Below are 16,671 nucleotides of genomic sequence, written 5' to 3' on the forward strand. Positions count from 1 at the left end.
AGATCGAGGTACAATTCCTTCAGCTCTTCATTTTAGACTCTTCATTTGTTGTTGTTGTTTTTTTTAGCATTGTGCAAAACCCATAGTTAGACTGCATTGGTTTCTTTTGAGTTGTTATATCCTTAATAGTGATGAATACTGCTGAATGCCGAAAGGTTGGCAAGAACCTATGCAGTGAACAAAAATTAAGACCATTCAAACAAGACTGAGGGTTGGGAAATGATGTTAAGGGTTCATGTTGTTCCACCCATATGTTGCTGATTGCTTGAGTTGCCCTTTAATACTAGTATCCCAGCACACACCTCAAAAGATAGCACAGCTGCGGAGAAAGAGAAATGACAGAGAGGTGGAATGGGATCTAACCGTCGTCGCGCTGTCAAAATAAAAATGTTGTACCAATCTACCAATCTATCCAAGTATGGAGCAGCCAAATTCAGTTAAAAATAAACAAATCATTTATTTGAATCATTCATACATGCCCCCTTTCCCGATGATTATAACCAGTTTTAAAATCAACATGCCAAATAATAATCCCACGAATTAACAACTAATTAAACTAGGGGTGGGCATCGACGATCAATTATCGATCGTCGATGCCCACCCCTAAATTAAACATTGGTGTTACAGTACAGGCTCCAACATTCCTCTCCCATCCTGCTTCTCACTCCTTACGAACCCTGCGAACCACGTTCCTCTTCTCTCCACTACCAAAAACGTGGAGTTCTGCCCTATTGGCTGTAAGCGGCCTCCTTCCGTGCAGGTTATCCAACCAGGGACGAGAGTCTGTGAGAGACGGCAGCTATGAGGAGCGCCACACGGTGGCGTCCTGTGTCCTGACTCCCTAACACCCTAAACCCCCCTACCCCTCTGCTTAGAAGGCCACACCTCCATCTCCCTTTGAGATAGTAGGCCCCCTCCCTTGGGGCAGTCGTACCCAGCTTCTCCCTTCTCCGATTGAGATTCAGAGGCCACCTGCAACCTGGTCTGGTCTGGTCTGGTCTGGTCTGGTCTGGTGCTGCACCTTTCCTCTGATACAGAGGTACAGCAGCGAGACCTCGAGGGTGTGGAGAAGGAGGAGTCCTCCTATCCCTTACCGCGTTCACACAGGGAAGGCTGAGGCAGGGCTACCCAATCACCCAATAGGCCCTACCCTGGTCTCCATTACCAAGGAGACTGACAAGAATCTTGACCCCCCCCCCCCCATTACCATGTAAAGCCATGCTACAACCACAGCAGGTCTAAGGAGATGACGTACTGATGGTGACCATTCAGTCACTGATCACCTTCCACCACACAGGCAGGATGGATGGGAATTCCTTTGATCCTGTGAATTAAATAAAAAGCTAAAGCACCCAACTTGATCAAAGATAAAAGGCCTTTTGTATAGCACAAACTCGATTTCTCTGAATCTCGCGCCTCTGGGGGCTCACGGGAAGCCACTGCTTTGGGGTCAAGACAGATGGAGGAGATGAGGTTTTTTGGCATAGCTTTGAAGGTAGACACATTCAAAACATCAGTCAACCAACTCATACTATTTTGCAGTATCCTCTCAAACTCGGTTTAATTTTCTCGACGTTCAGAGCATCTGACAGGATCCGGTGTTCAATATATCGGGTTCACCACTATCTTGTAATGAGGTAAAATAACATTCTTAGTTTAGTAACCCCTGATTACTCCGTACCCAACAATCCTGAGGGGATCTGTCTCGACTGTTGCCAATGGAGATGTAGTTATGTGATTATGATGTGGTCAGAAAGAGGCACAGGAAGTGTGGCTGGGAGACAGGAAGTGTGGCTGGGATAGTTCGTTTAGGCTAACAAAAACAACCGAACCAAAAACCAAGAAAGGACACGAGAGCTCAGAAGATCAGGAGGAGTAGGAAGAAGAAAAAAAAAATGTATATAGCATTCTTGTTATCATTTTGTATCTCTGCATCTCTGCTGATTTGGTTGTGTGTTTCTGTGTGTGTGTGTGTGTGTGTGTGTGTGTGTGGGGGGGGGGGGGGGCGGTTGTTTATGGATGAACTGTTCGCAGTCCCTAGTTAGTGGCGGTCCATAACAGCACTCTGTAGCAGGTCTGTGGGGTTCTGGCCCGGCGGTCTGAAGGCTGTCTGGAAGCCCGGGGGAGGGGAGTGGAACTGGCTGGCGGGGTTGGCTGTGGGCAGGGGGGGGTAGGGCGCCCAGCCGCCTCTGTGGAGGGGGACCTGGCTGGCGAAGGGGCTGCTGTGGGGGGGCTGAGAGGAGAGGGCCGTGGAGCTGGGGGGGGCGTCCATCTCTGTGAGGGCCTGCAGGGACTTGAGCCAGTGCGGAGGATTGTCGTCCAGGAGAGAGTCCAGACTGTTACCTGCGGACGCCGGGATACCTGTAGCACAGAGAGTGAGAGGAGAGAGAGAGAGAGAGAGGAGAGGAGAGAGAGAGAGAGAGAGAGGAGAGAGAGAGAGAGAGGGAGAGAGAGAGAGAGAGAGAGAGAGAGAGAGAGAGAGAGAGAGAGAGAGAGAGAGAGAGAGAGAGAGAGAGAGACGGGGGGGGAGAAGGAGAGAAGTAGTGAGAACAATCGTACAGAAGAGGTCTGACTCCCGCCACCCATCTTCCCCATTGAACACCAACACACAGAGAAGCCCAGTACACCAACACACATAGGGCTTTCACACCGGCAATTCTATTCCAGCAAAGGAGCAGCTGGTTAGCACGAGAATGTGTGTAGAAAGTGTCTTTTGTTTTGTTTCATAGAAAATAGTGTTTATTTCAGATACTCTAGTGGAAGATATTATCCTCATTTCCAGTGAAGTAGCTGCCATCTGGTTGTGACATTTTTGTTTATCCCGACCATTCATCACCCATCGTTGATGACGCGGATGGTTCTGGTGACACTGGTATGAACGCGGGCTGGTTCACCAGACAGCACCGAGGTTCGGAGGTTTCAGAACACGAACGGGAACGGTTCCTTGCCGTTGTGAAAGCCCTAAGAGAGAAACCCAGGGGTTGAACACCAACACAGCCCGGGAGTTGGGGGTCTCTCTCTCTCAGGAGCTCTGACAGGATCAGACTTAGGGCTGTAAGCCCATCCATTCATCACTGACCAGGCTGACACCACATATCAACTGGTTCTGGAACGGGCACGGGTGGCTGATAAAAGGGGCCCCGGTATTAAAGCGCAGAGGCTCAAACAGAAGGAATCAATCGGCCGCCGTTACACTCAGCGGTTAGAGAGGAGACGGCTCATCTCCCTGCAGGCAGGGGTGGTGTACTACACAGAGCCTGGCGCCCATGACTTAGTGGTAAAACTGAACGCTCGGTGTTAAGGTCTGCCGACACACACACACACACACACACACACACACACACACACACACACACACACGACCTGTGGGAAATAACCATGACCTCTTGGAAGAAAGAACAGGGTTCCCACACCTTCTGAAACATCAAATTCAAGCACCATTCAAGGACTTTCAAGAGTCAATTCCCTCAAATTCAAGGACCCAACACATTTCAATGACCTATGTCTATTTTCAAAAACTTTTAAGACCTTGATTTTTTTTCTCTCAAATTCACACACTTTCAAGGATTTCAAGGACCCGTGGGAACCCTGAAAGAAAAAAGAAAAAAAAGCTTTCTCTTTGATTGCTGCTGCCCCTTGGGGTAGAAAGATGGCACTTATGATGATGAAGTGGACTATTTGGCCAATCTCTACTAATCGTTGTTATTGCCCCTAGACTATCAATACTATCAATTAAGACGACTAGTCATGCTGGCCAATGTTGGACCACCAGATAATTAGATCCTTACAGGAATGAGGACAGCCCCCCCACTGCAGAGCTAATGCCTTGGGTCTTTCTGCTGATCACTGCAGGTTCACATCAGCAAACACTGCATGCTGAGACGGGGCTGTAGGGGCAGCACTGAGGCTCCCACTTGTCAAAGTCAATAGTTCACCCAAGGATCTCAGCACGCAAATCTTGCATTGATGTCACAGGGGGAAAATCTGCGATGACTGCAGAGTTAGGATTCCTCCCAATTGTCTTTGCATCAGAGCACTTCAGGAACATGGGTATTATAGTATGTTTTTTTTATGGGAATTACATTATATATATACTGTATATATTATATATATTTTATGGGTATTATATTATATATATATTATGATATATATATATTTTATGGGTATTATATTATATATACATTATATTATTATATATATGTTATGGGTATTATATTATATATATTAGGCCTATATTATTATATATATTTTATGGGTAGTATATTACATACATATATGATATTATTATATATATTTTATGGGTAGTATATTACATATATATATATATGATATTATTATATATATTTGATGGGTAGTATATTATATATATATATGATATTATTATATATATTTTATGGGTAGTATATTATATATATACAGTATATGATATTATTATATATATTTTATGGGTAGTATATTACATATATATATATGATATTATTATATATATATATTATGGGTAGTATATTACATATATATGATATTATTATATATATTTTATGGGTAGTATATTATATATATATATATATATGATATTATTATATATATTTTATGGGTAGTATATTATATATATACAGTATATGATATTATTATATATATATATATGATATTATTATATATATTTTATGAGTAGTATATTACATATATATGATATTATTATATATATTTTATGGGTAGTATAGTTTGGTTTCCCCGCAGAGCAGCGGGTGCCAGAGGAAGGGAAGCCAGCAGTCTTTTTGACACGGCCTTCATTTGCATAAACACACAAACCGACGCACGGATGGAAGTGGGAAGAGATTTGCGTTCATAAGGCTAATTGCTGCGGAGGCGGGCGGTGTTATGAGCATCATTGCTTCCCATTGGGATATGCATCTCGCTCCGGGCCAGGGGACAACACCAGACGTCCCCCCCCCCGTCCCCCAACCTCCAGCAGGCAGGGAGAGAGAGAGAGAGAGAGAGAGAGAGAGAGAGAGATCGATGGAGGGATGGAAGGCGGTGGCAGATGCTGTGAGGAACACACTCTCAGACAACCGGCTGTGCAAGATCTTCTGGCATTACACCCCGCACAAGTCAGGGGGAGTCATGCTGGATGTACTAATTGTCTTTACTTTTTTACTCGACGGTAAAAAAAAAAAACTTTGAAAACTGCCGTCTCAACCCGAACACTGACTAAAAAACGAATTGTTTTCAACTGAGGTGAATTGCGGTGTGTTATCTGCTGGAGGTACGGAAAAACTTTGAAAACTGCAGTCTCTGCTCCTCCTGAGACATTACCACCCCCCAAGAACTACGTCTCCTGAGACACCTGCTTTTCCCCTATACTACCTGCTTTTCCCCTATGTTCTATGTGCTCATGTTATCTGTTGCTTGTTGTTTCTGTGTTTTCTGTTTTTCCCATTTTGTCAGCATCTTTGAGCCCCGGAAAAGCGCTGTATAAATCCAATGAATTATTCAATTATCATTATGCTGCAGAGGAACTTTCAATATGACAACTTTGCAACTGACCATGTCTGTGCTAACAATGACCGCGCCCAACTTCTGGAATGGTTTCTCTTCTCTGAGTGTAACATTGACATCGCCTAGCCTATTATAGCCTAAGAAGCACACATCATTTCCAATGCAACACATTCATAATAAATAATAAAAACATTGAATACCTGGAAGAGCAGGTAAGGATTTTTACAGAGCCGACAAACAGGGGATTGTTTGGATTACCTGGTTGGTGGAGAACATTTAATCCCAGATTACATTGGCTGTGTCCATCTGCCAAACCCTAGCCATACTTTACCATTGTGCAGTTTACAAAACACAACATAATACACCAAGATGTGTTTAAAAGGAGCAAAATATAGGCTGAACAAGGCCGACTCTTAACTAGGCCCCAGGGATGACCCGAGTAACCTAGATTCCTCACCCCCCTGCCCCATACACACACACACCCGCCCCCACCCTCTGGACCAGTCTGACCTCGGATCACACCCCATGAGAGATGTGTTTGGGACCAGTGTCACCACCACCACCATCAACTACAACTACAACAACAACAACAACAACAACAACAACAACAACAACAACAACAAGCAATGCCAAGACAAACAGTAAGTCACTAGGAGATATGCTCCTGGTCTACCATCATCTACGTCACATTATGAACCCTTCATCAACCGTGACTAAATGACCTAATTTCCAGTCCACAGAAGGAAGCTTTCGCAGCACATCCCACCACACTGTTAGTCCAGCTCACATCACCCAACTGCTAATTACTGAGGGACTTCATATATATAGGAAATCATATATATATAGAATATATAGGAAATTATAATATATAATATTATAATTAAATTATAAATAAATAAATATATACATAAATACATATTAATTATAATATATAATAATAATAATAATAACAATATCATAATAATAATGATTATTATTATTATATTAATAATATATGTGTGTGTGTGTGTGTGTGTGTTAGTCAAGTCCTATGAATTAGTATCGCCCACGCAAAGCCAGCTGCTGTGCCCTCCAACGTCCAAGAGTCGACATGCATCACAAAACACACACAACTCCCCTCAACAACACACCAGTCAATCTCTCCTCCTACACGGTTACAATATTAGTGTCCCTCAGTCCCTGACTAGTCCCAGCTCCAGAGTTCACATGCATCACTCAACAAACGCCCCCTCAACACACCAGTCAAACGCCCCCCCTCAACACACCAGTCAAACGCCCCCCCCCCCCCCCTCAACACACCAGTTAAACGCCCCCCCCCCTCAACACACCAGTCAGTCAATCTCCCTCCTACAACGGTTAGAATATTAGTGTCCCTAACTAACCTAAGTCCCTGACTGGTCCCAACTCCAGAGTTCACATGCATCACTCAACAAACCCCCCCTCAACACACCAGTAAACGCCCCCCCCCTCAACACACCAGTCAGTCAATCTCCCTCCTACAACGGTTAGAATATTAGTGTCCCTAACTAGCCTAAGTCCCTGACTAGTCCCAGCTCCAGGCTGCAGTTTTACCTGTGATGATGGCCGGGTCCATCCAGCTGGCCGGCCCGTCCCAGCTAAGGCTATGTGAGACGCCCCCGCCGGAGCCCACCGGCGCCCCTGTGTGGTGGTGAACACCGGACGAGGAGGAGGAGGAGGACGAGGAAGAGGACGAGGACGATGAGGAGGAGTTGGGGGTGGGCAGCCCCCCAAAGTTGATGTTGATGTTGGGCAAGAGGGCTCTAAGGCCGTCCTGCCACTCTTTCACGTTAATACCCTCTACTGACCCACCGCCGCTTTCTGCACAGAAACAGAAGAGAGACACAAGCCTTTTTTTAGAATAAAACAGAGTACAGAGGAGAGGGCCCGACCCTAACCCTCTCTCACGTCATCAGGCTACTCGGCTCCAGGAACGACCACAGGACGAACCTGGTCTAAATCAATCAATCAATCAATCGGCCGACAATCGGCACACAACACCAAGGCAAACCGCAGATGTCCTATTATTTAGCGATAATTAAGTCCCGGGTCCTCGAAAATGTAGGCCGAGTACTTCTCGATACTCCTCTTATCAATTCAAAACGGCTCCAAAAAGTCTATCCCTCTTAATTCCCTAAAGTACGTCCCATGTTTACTCAGAAGATTAATTGGGAACATGCTTGTACGAGTACGCTGAACCCCCTCCTCCTCCGTCAACATCATCAACGCTGTTACTTCCTCGTCTCAGCGCCCACGTTCCTGTCGTACCGCGTTACGCCGATGAGAGAGCAGAGGGAGTCGCCGGTTCCTCTTAAATAATTACAAAACTTTATGGTACTTGGACCGGCTCCAAAATAAACCTGTGGTGTTTTTTATTTTTTATTTAATTATTTAGACACAGAGAGCTCCTGGAGCTGTTCTGTCAGTCTAAGGAAGGCGGGAGGGGGCGGGAGGGGGAGGTAGGAGCTGCCTATCCTTTCTTTCTATGAACGGGCGATGCAACACACAGATTTTTCCCCCACAGCTTCTTCAGGACACACAGCTTCTCCCACCGGAGCAACTAGCTGCTTTCGTTGCCTGACTTCCCCCCTACCCCAACAAATACACACACACACACACACACACACACACAAAAAGTACTTGAGGGTTTCAGCCTCTGGCAGACAGGCGATCTTGTGGGACACCTGAGATAGGAGCTGAGCAGACAGCGTGCAGGAGAAAGGCGTTTCTCGAAAAGGTAATTGTACCCTCTGCGGCAAACAGAACACAGCTGGCCCTGCAACTGAACTCAACCTCTGTACCAACAACTAAGACACTAGGGGGGCGGGGGGGGGGGGTTGTGTCAGTGACGTGGCTTAGTGGGAACACACCCAACAAACCCAGACACAGATAATCATCCCCTGAAGGTGGGGAGAGAGAGAGGTCAGGCAATCTGGTAGTGAGGTTCTCCCACAGTCTGAAAAAATCGAATACAAATATGGAGGGATTCCACTCCGCTTAAAAGGAAAGAAAGAAAAAGTTATATAAGGTTCATAGAGATACCGCTGTTCTGTACGGATGCTAAGAGTAAGGGGGATAAGGGGGAAGTTCCCATACAAACTTGCTACGTTTGTCCCCACTCTCACGCTTTATTCACGGCCATTCTGTGATTATGATGCAACAATCACTTCACACCAACATATGAGAACAAAATGAGAGTGGTCTGGGGTGGAAGAGTGGTCTAGCACCGCGGTCTACAGTGCACACATATGCCCATATTGGCATGGGTTCGAATCCAGCCCATGCCCTGCTGACATGCCCTCTCCCTTCTTCTCCATACTTGTCTTCACTGTATCTGTCCAATAAAATGAGAAATATGAGTGGGACTGCCCCGCTCAGAAAAATAACTTCTAATAAAAGCTAATCCGTTTTTGGAGGGGTGGCTACGGAACATTCCAGAGGTAAAGCCGCCACCCACACAGCGACCACTGATCAGGTGATGGTGTGACCACTGGGTCTAAGACTCTGGGCTGACCTAGGCTTCGAGACCATCAAATCAAGACCATCCCTTGGGGGGGGGGTGGGGTGTGGGGTGTGTGTGTGTGTGTGTGTGTGGGATCTATGCGGTTAGAAATGTGTACCTTTCGGGGTATAAGAAAGCAGCTGGTGGCAAGAGAGAGCTAATTCAGGGCCGTGTGTGTGTGTGTGTGTGTGTGTGTGTATACTCTACCCTCACTCCCTAAGGACCGTCAGGAGTCTGGATGTTGTGTGGTTGAGGAGGAGGAGGGCTCATTTAGAACACTGGGAGCCTTAATGATGTCGGGCTGGAGATACAGGGACGCCGGCGTGACAAAGGAAAAGCACTTCCACTCCACTGACGGCTCGATGAATAATACATACTAACCGACAGGACGGCCGGTCGGTCCCTACGTTTCCGTTGTTAGTGACTGATTCATAAAGCCCACAAGGCGGCTATGTACGTACAGTGTGTACACACACACACGCACACGCACACGCACAGACACACACACACACACACCATCCAGTCAGCTACAGTCCGGAAGGCAGTAGAAGGCACAGTGGGTAATGAGTGGGAAGCTGCTCGCAGAGAAGTGGTGTGTGTGTGTGTGTGAATCTTCAGAATCTTAAAAAAATCTTCTTGAAAGTCTTCAGTATTCCCCTGTGATCTTCTCTTCTCACTCAGACCCCCCCCCCCCCCCTCCCCCCCTCCGGAACCGCACCCCCCCCCCTCCTGCCTTTCATTCTAATACGCTAGTCAAGCAGGGGAGCGTGGCCGGGCATTAACATCGTCACCTGTGTGTAGCCATTTGCATCCGCAGATAAACAAACCGACGTTGAATGGTTTATTCATCAGACAGGAGAGGGAGGGAGAGGCAGGGAGCTAGCTAGGCTAGCTAGCTGGCTCTTCATAACAGTAGCGTCTGACGCTAACGCTACCCCTCCTGCTGGCAGGCGGGATTGTGTGCCGTGAGACTGTCCGGGACTTCCTTTATGATGCTGCTGTTAGGGAGAGGCGGCCTGCCAGACAGTAGAGGACTCCGCTGGGTTTAACTGCCTCCATTTTTAACAAGTACCGTCTTCTGTTTGGACACTTCAGCTACATTCTTAAGGAGACTGCAGGGGATGTATCACGCAAACAATTCACTGTTTTTTCTCTCTTCCTGACACACACACACACACCTAGGCAGAGAGTCATTGGTACACTGAAGTAACTACATGACACTTCGGAACTGGAATGGGAGAAAAAGTGTGTGTGTGTGTGTGTGTTTCTGCATGTGCGCGTGTGTTTGTATGTGCGCAACGTGCACATTTGTGCGATTCTGGATGCGCGTGCCCATGTACGTATGTGTGTGTGTGTGTGTATGTGTGTGCGTCTACAGGTGCGTGCACATGTGTGTGCGTGTGTGTTTCTGCATGTGTGTGAGAGTGTGTACATCCGTCCGAGAAGGAGTGCCGCCCGCTGGGGGGGTGTTTGATTTTGTCTGGCTGCCTGTTAACCAACGCAGCCAACCATAGAGAGCCTGGACTGCCCCAGACCCCCCCCCCCAGACCCCGGCAGCCTCCATTAAGGCCTTTATCTGCCCCCACCCATCTCTCCATCCCAGGAGAGGGAGGGTAGAGAGAGAGAGGGAGGGAGAGAGGGAGGGAGGGAGGGAGGGAGAAAAGGGGGTTGCTCGGCCTCTCCTCCCCTGCGGCCACTCTAGAGGTCGAGAGGGAGGCTGAATAAAGATGGAGAGAGAGGGGTTTGCTGGACCAGCGCAAAATCTAATTATCGTCCGACAGTGAGCGTCGGGGCTGCTGAGGTAAACGGAAAAAAAAAGTCTAAAAAGGGAAGCGAGAGAGCAGGCGCTCCCTCCTCTCCACCCCGCTAGGATTATTAATCGCCCCAAAAACCTGGAGGGGAGGGGGGGCAGAGCTGAGACAGCAACAGCGAGACAGGAGAGGGGGGGGCAGAGAGGTTAGTCGACAAAACGATTGTTTGTTTGTTTGTTTGTGCTCTCTCTTTCAAGGGTTGATCCCAAGGCCACGGGGGAGAGATTGTGAGGTCATACAGGGGGGGTTGGGTTGGGGGGGGGGGGGGGGGGGAGACAAGCTGGTCATCCCTCCTCCTCCCTAGAGACCACAGGGGGGGGGTCACAGTCACTGTGGCGGTCTGGAACGTGACGTGCCACAAACCCCCTACTACTACTCCATCTCTTTCCTGTTTCTATCACGGACGAGGGAGGAAGGAGGAACAATCCCTGAGAGCCGCCAGAGACTGTGTTGATAAATACTCAAGATTAGTTATTATCACTGTTTTTATCCAAAATTGTGTTTTATATTTTTATGTGGTATTTCATTGATGTTGATGTTGACTGTAAATATTCTTGTATTTCAGTTTCACAAACTGCTAAAAGACTATTCAATAAAGAAACATTCGTGCCAGATCCTGTCTCGGTACAGCCAAAGAAACACACTTCCAGTATAGCAGGAGGCTCCAGGCTGAGAAGCTAGCTTATGTTGCTAACATATCATTTTATTCTATATTCATTCAGTTGATACAGGACTTATTTAAATCAATGACCGAGGGGCATGTACTTAAAACATACAGCACTTAGAGACTTACACACCCCCTCCCCCTAGACACACAACCCTACAACAAGGTGCCTTACACTTAGCCTCCAACCCTACTACAACTGGGACTTCACACAAGGTGCCTTGTAGACTTCCAGAACACGCACGCACGCACACACACACACACACACACACACACACACACACACACACACACACACGGGCACACACAAACTGGCACACAGGCACACACACGGGCACACACACAAACGGGCACACGGGCACACACACACGGGCGCACACACACGGGCACACACACACGGGCACACACACACACACACGCACACACACACACACACACACACACAGGCACACGCAGACAAATGAATGATTTATAAGATGTACTCTTTTAAGATCAGCACAACTGCCGCTGGGCTTGAAAAACTTGAGGGATTTTTAGGTAAGTCTATAACATTGTAGTTACTAGAAAGCTTTACTCAGCATCTAACAAGATTGTATCGGTCTCTTTTTTTTCCACTTTTTCTGTTTGTGCCAACAAAAAATGTCCAGCCTTTGAAGTTTCACTACAGAGAGTAGTTTTTTTTTTAGACTTTTTTGGGGGGGGGGAAGTCCTGCTGTTGCATAAAATCACCTAGGCCTACTCTGTATGGAAATGTATTTACATTTTTTGCCATTTTTGAAATGTCCTTAGGCGATCCAGGTCCCTGGAACACTTTAATCTAAAACTGGAAGTTATTTGTCAAAAAAAAAAAAAGATAATAATAATAATAAATGAAAGTTGAGAACATTTATGGGGGGGCGGCTGTGGCGCAGGAGGTAGAGCTGCCGTCTAATGATCGCAAGGTTGGCAGATCGGCGGTTCACATGTCGAAGTGTCCTTGGGCAAGACACTGAACCCCAAATTGCTCCCAGTGAGCGGGCCTGCACCTTGCATGCTAGCTTGCCGCCATTGGTGTGTGAATGTGTGTGTGTGTGTGTGAATGAGAGGCCGTTGTAAAGCGTTTTGGATAAAGGCGCTATATAAGTGCAGTCCAATTATGATGTGCCTTCACCCATAGTGTCTCAGAGTAGGATTGCCGATCTGATCTGGGATCTGTTCTTGTCTTTAACTCACTAACTGCCAAAGAGTTCCGGAACACTCACCACTTAGAGAGTGCCAACTGTTTTATGTGGTATTCTACCTAGAAACAACACTCTGATTGGCTTTAGATTGGCATCATCATTTCTGCTTTTTCACTGAATAAAGTCACCCTTGACACTCTAGGATGTTGACAGTTTGGGTGACTTTATTCGCCGTCGGCACTGAAAGAGTTAAGATGGGTCATGAAGGAGGTTCTATGGACAGACGGGGACCTGACCCTAGATCAGCCCCTGGTGGCTATACCAGGGCAGTAGCTCCCATCCACCATGGCAATGTACTGCAACAACTTCTAAAGAGAGAAAGAAAAAGAGAGAGAGAGTGTGTGTGTGTGTGTGTGTGTGTGTGTGTGTGTGTGTGTGTGTGTGTGTGTGAGTGTGTGTGTGTGTGAGTGTGTGTGTGAGTGTGTACACGTGTGTGTGTGTGCATGCATGTGCGACTGTGAGTGTGTGTGTATGTGCGTGTGTGTGTGTGTGTGTGTGTGTATGCATGTGTGTGTCTGCGTGAGTGTGCATGTGTGTGTACGTTCGTGTGTGTGTGTGTGTACCCGTGTGTGTGTCTGATGTTATATGGAAAACAGAGCTGCGTCATTCAGCTCGGGGGCCAGAGAGAGACTACAGTCTTGATCAAGACGTTTTAGGATCCATTTCCTCCTGCAGAGAGCACTTATCCGACAACTCATAACTCAATATGGGGCCTATGGTAGTCTGGCTAGGATGGGAAGCATGGGAGATGTGTCCTGGACGGCTCATAGCCTGGTGCAGTGCAGCTCAACAGAGCTCCAGGGTATCATATCATATCATATACTTTTTTGATCGATGATGAATAAAAACCTGTAGTTACCGTATAAAGTGATGGATAGACACTATCATAAATTGTATTATGCCTTAGACTCCGAGGCTGGTGGGGTAGGTGAAAGAAAGTGTCTGTTTCCATTGTTGCCGTTTTTCAAGCGTCACATTAATCCCATGCTGCCACCCAGTGGCCATCTCTGGGACCGCATTCCTGTATTCAACCCACAATGCAACGTACTTCAATGACATCATGGGATTGTTTGTATTTTTAAGGAAACGTTATTTGTAGGAGCTGTAGACAAGGTAAGTATTATAGAATAGATTTCAAGATCCTTCAGCTTCCTTCTGCTTGTTTATTCCAGCTCTCACTGGCACAGCACCAGAATATCTGAAAGACCTTTTGCTAGCATATCAGCCCAATAGAGGTCTCAGGTCTTCTGACGCTGGTTTTCTCTGTGTACCACATGTACAAAAGAGATTTGGTGAGGCTGCATTCTCATTTTATGTACCCAAATTGTGGAATGCACTGCCAGTTTACATCAGGGATGCAACCTCAGCAAATATGTTCAAGTCGAGACTAAAAACCCATCTTTTTAATATTGCCTTTAAATGACTAAATAATTAAATGATGATTATATAATGATTGGAGCACTTTGAGCTGCAACGTTTGCAGGAAAAGCGCTATACAAATAAAAATGATTATTATTATTATTATTATTATTATTATTATTATTATTATTATTATTATTATTATTAAGGTAAGGCACTATGGCAGCAGTGGAATTGACTTCCCAGCTCATTTCTTCCAGTCGGTAGAGGCTGAAACAGCTACGTCCCCCAGGCGATCAGGCTCATAAACAAGCCTATTGTCGACAATGACTATCATCCCCATGTACACCCCATGTGACAGACTACCTAAATCTTAAGCTCACAGACACCTGATTACTTGAACTGTTTATTTTATTTACTAGTGGTACTGCTAATTGTATCCTGTCTTATTTGTCACATATGTCCTGTACTATGTCACTTATTGTGACAAAATCGCCGTGTGCATTGGGCTTAACAATTTTACACTCTTCCACTTGTGATGTAACAATAAAACTTGAAACTGTTGATAGAAGCTAACAGCGATCTACCTCACGTCAACAAAACTCAATCTCCCAGAGTTCCCTCTGCACTGTACATCCCTGCCATTGTATGGTGGGGGGAGGGGGGGCGTGGTCTTACCTGATATGGGTATGCCTCCTAGGCCTGTACTGTGGTGGTGGTGGTGGGGGGGTTGGTGGGGGTGCTGAGGCAGCATACTCAAGTCCATAAAGCTGCTCTGGGAGGCGGGGCCCGTCCCCGTGGCGACGGCCGCGTTGTGGTTCAAAAGGAAGTTGTTATTGCGTGTGGAGGCGGAGCCAGCGGCCGTGGAGGCCACGCCCATCCAGGGGTACCGCCCGGCCGCTGAGGAGGAGGAGGAGGAGGAAGAGGAGGAGGAGGAGGAGGAGGGGGAGGAGGAGGACGAAGGCTGCCCCCCAGGGAAGCTGAAGGAGCTGTAGAAGGCGCGGTGTGGGTTGGTGGGGGGGGGGTGCTGCTGCTGCTGCTGTTCCTGCGACTGGGAGAAACAGTTGTGCGAGGGGGGGGGGCCGAAGTGGTTGTTGGGCAGGAAGCCCCCCCCGCCCCCCCCACCCGGGGGACCGAGGCCGGCTTTGCTGGGGGGGAGGAGGGAGCCGTGGCCGTGGAAGTGGAAGAGGGGGCTGTGGCGGAAGGGTCCGCCGGGGGAGCGTGAGGAGGGGGGGAGGCTGTCCTGCACGGAGAGCTCCTTCTCGATGAGGTCGGCCAGGGCCTTGCGCGTGATGTCGAAGGGGTCGAAGCCCAGGTCGTCGTCCTGGTTGTGTTGGGTGGACGAGCCGAAGCCAAAGGCCGCCTGCCAGTCTGTAGAGGACGATACTGGGATGGTATCTGAGGGAGGGGGGGGGGGGGGGGGAGAAATGGGGGGGAGATGTCAAGGCTTCACATGACAACTGCTCGTGGAAAACTATACTGTATTATAAAGTATAGTTTACGTAGGGTTGAAAATTAGAATCGCCTGATTTCACACATTCATCATATCCCATACCCTTCCCCATCCCAGCTCTGCGCCCGTCCCTCCTCCCTCCCTCCTCCCTCCCTCCTCCTCCTTTATTTTAATTAAATTTGAGACTACACTTTTAATCCAAAGCGACTTCCAATTCCGAAGCACAGGGACATTCCCCCCCCCTGGAGTAACTGAGGGATAAGTGCCTTTCTCAAGGGCACACTAGTGGTGGTGTTCCCAGACGGGATTTGAACTCACAACCTTCCAATTCACCAGCTCACTATCAGTAAAAGTAAACAGTAAAAGTACTCCTAAAGTGTAAATAAACAGAAAATAAAAACAACCAACAGAACAACAGAGGAACAGAACAACGCTAGACCACCACTACCTACCCCTTAAATTGGACCCTACCTGAGGTGAAGAGGCTCTGTGGTTCTGGGGCCGTGGGCCAGCAGTCCGGGTGGCTGTGGCTGTGCGGGGCGTTGGGGAAGCCGGCCAGGCCGCTGGGCATGGGGTTGGGGTGCCGGAAGTTGCTGTTGTCAGAGAACAGAGACTGGGACTCTGCGGCCGCCCCCTCGAAGGGAGACCGCGCCGTGAGGCCCGCCACCACGCTGACGGGCACCACCAGGCTGGGCTTGGACAGGCCCGGGGGAGGGGACGGGGAGTCACTGCCCGGGAGCTTGGGGGGGGGGGAGGAAGGAACGGAGGGGGGAAGATGGAAGGAAGGGAGGGAAGGAAGAAAGAAAGAGAGAGAAAGAAAGAGGGGAGAGAGAGAGAGAGAGGGGGGGGGGAGGGAGGAAGGAAGGAAGGAATGGAGGAAGGAAGGGAGGGAGGAAGGAAGAAAGAAAGAGGGAGAGGAGAGAGAGAGAGAGAGAGAGAGAGGGGGGAGGGAGGAAGGAAGGAAGGGCGGGCGAGAGGAAGGACGGAAGAAAGAAAGAGGGAGAGGAGAGAGAGAGAGAGAGAGAGAGAGGTGAGATCGTCAGTCAAGACTGCTAATGTTGAGAACGAACCTTTGTACAGTATGAACCTAGGTTAGGTGTCATTTAAACAACGCAGAATATTTCCCCACTGTCGTCCAGCGACCGACT

The 16,671-nt window shown here is 47.8% G+C and overlaps 1 protein-coding gene across 1 annotated transcript in view; it reads right to left on the bottom strand.

The window, feature by feature from the left end:
• Positions 1 to 2,010: 2,010 nt before the first annotated feature.
• cnot4b (CCR4-NOT transcription complex, subunit 4b) overlaps positions 2,011 to 16,671 on the bottom strand; it is a gene marked incomplete at its 5' end in the record, with an annotated part of 30,176 nt that continues 15,515 nt past the window's right edge. Inside the window, 5 exons of the mRNA XM_080538063.1 lie at positions 2,011 to 2,361; positions 7,069 to 7,335; positions 14,749 to 14,970; positions 15,052 to 15,468; positions 15,995 to 16,262. Coding sequence (XP_080394189.1) covers positions 2,042 to 2,361; positions 7,069 to 7,335; positions 14,749 to 14,970; positions 15,052 to 15,468; positions 15,995 to 16,262 — 1,494 coding nt within the window. The 3' untranslated portion in view covers positions 2,011 to 2,041. The remainder of the gene's footprint in view (positions 2,362 to 7,068; positions 7,336 to 14,748; positions 14,971 to 15,051; positions 15,469 to 15,994; positions 16,263 to 16,671) is intronic.

Source organism: Nansenia antarctica (assembly GCF_963989245.1).
Source record: "Nansenia antarctica genome assembly, chromosome: 8".
Classification (NCBI taxonomy): Eukaryota; Metazoa; Chordata; class Actinopteri; order Argentiniformes; family Microstomatidae; genus Nansenia; species Nansenia antarctica.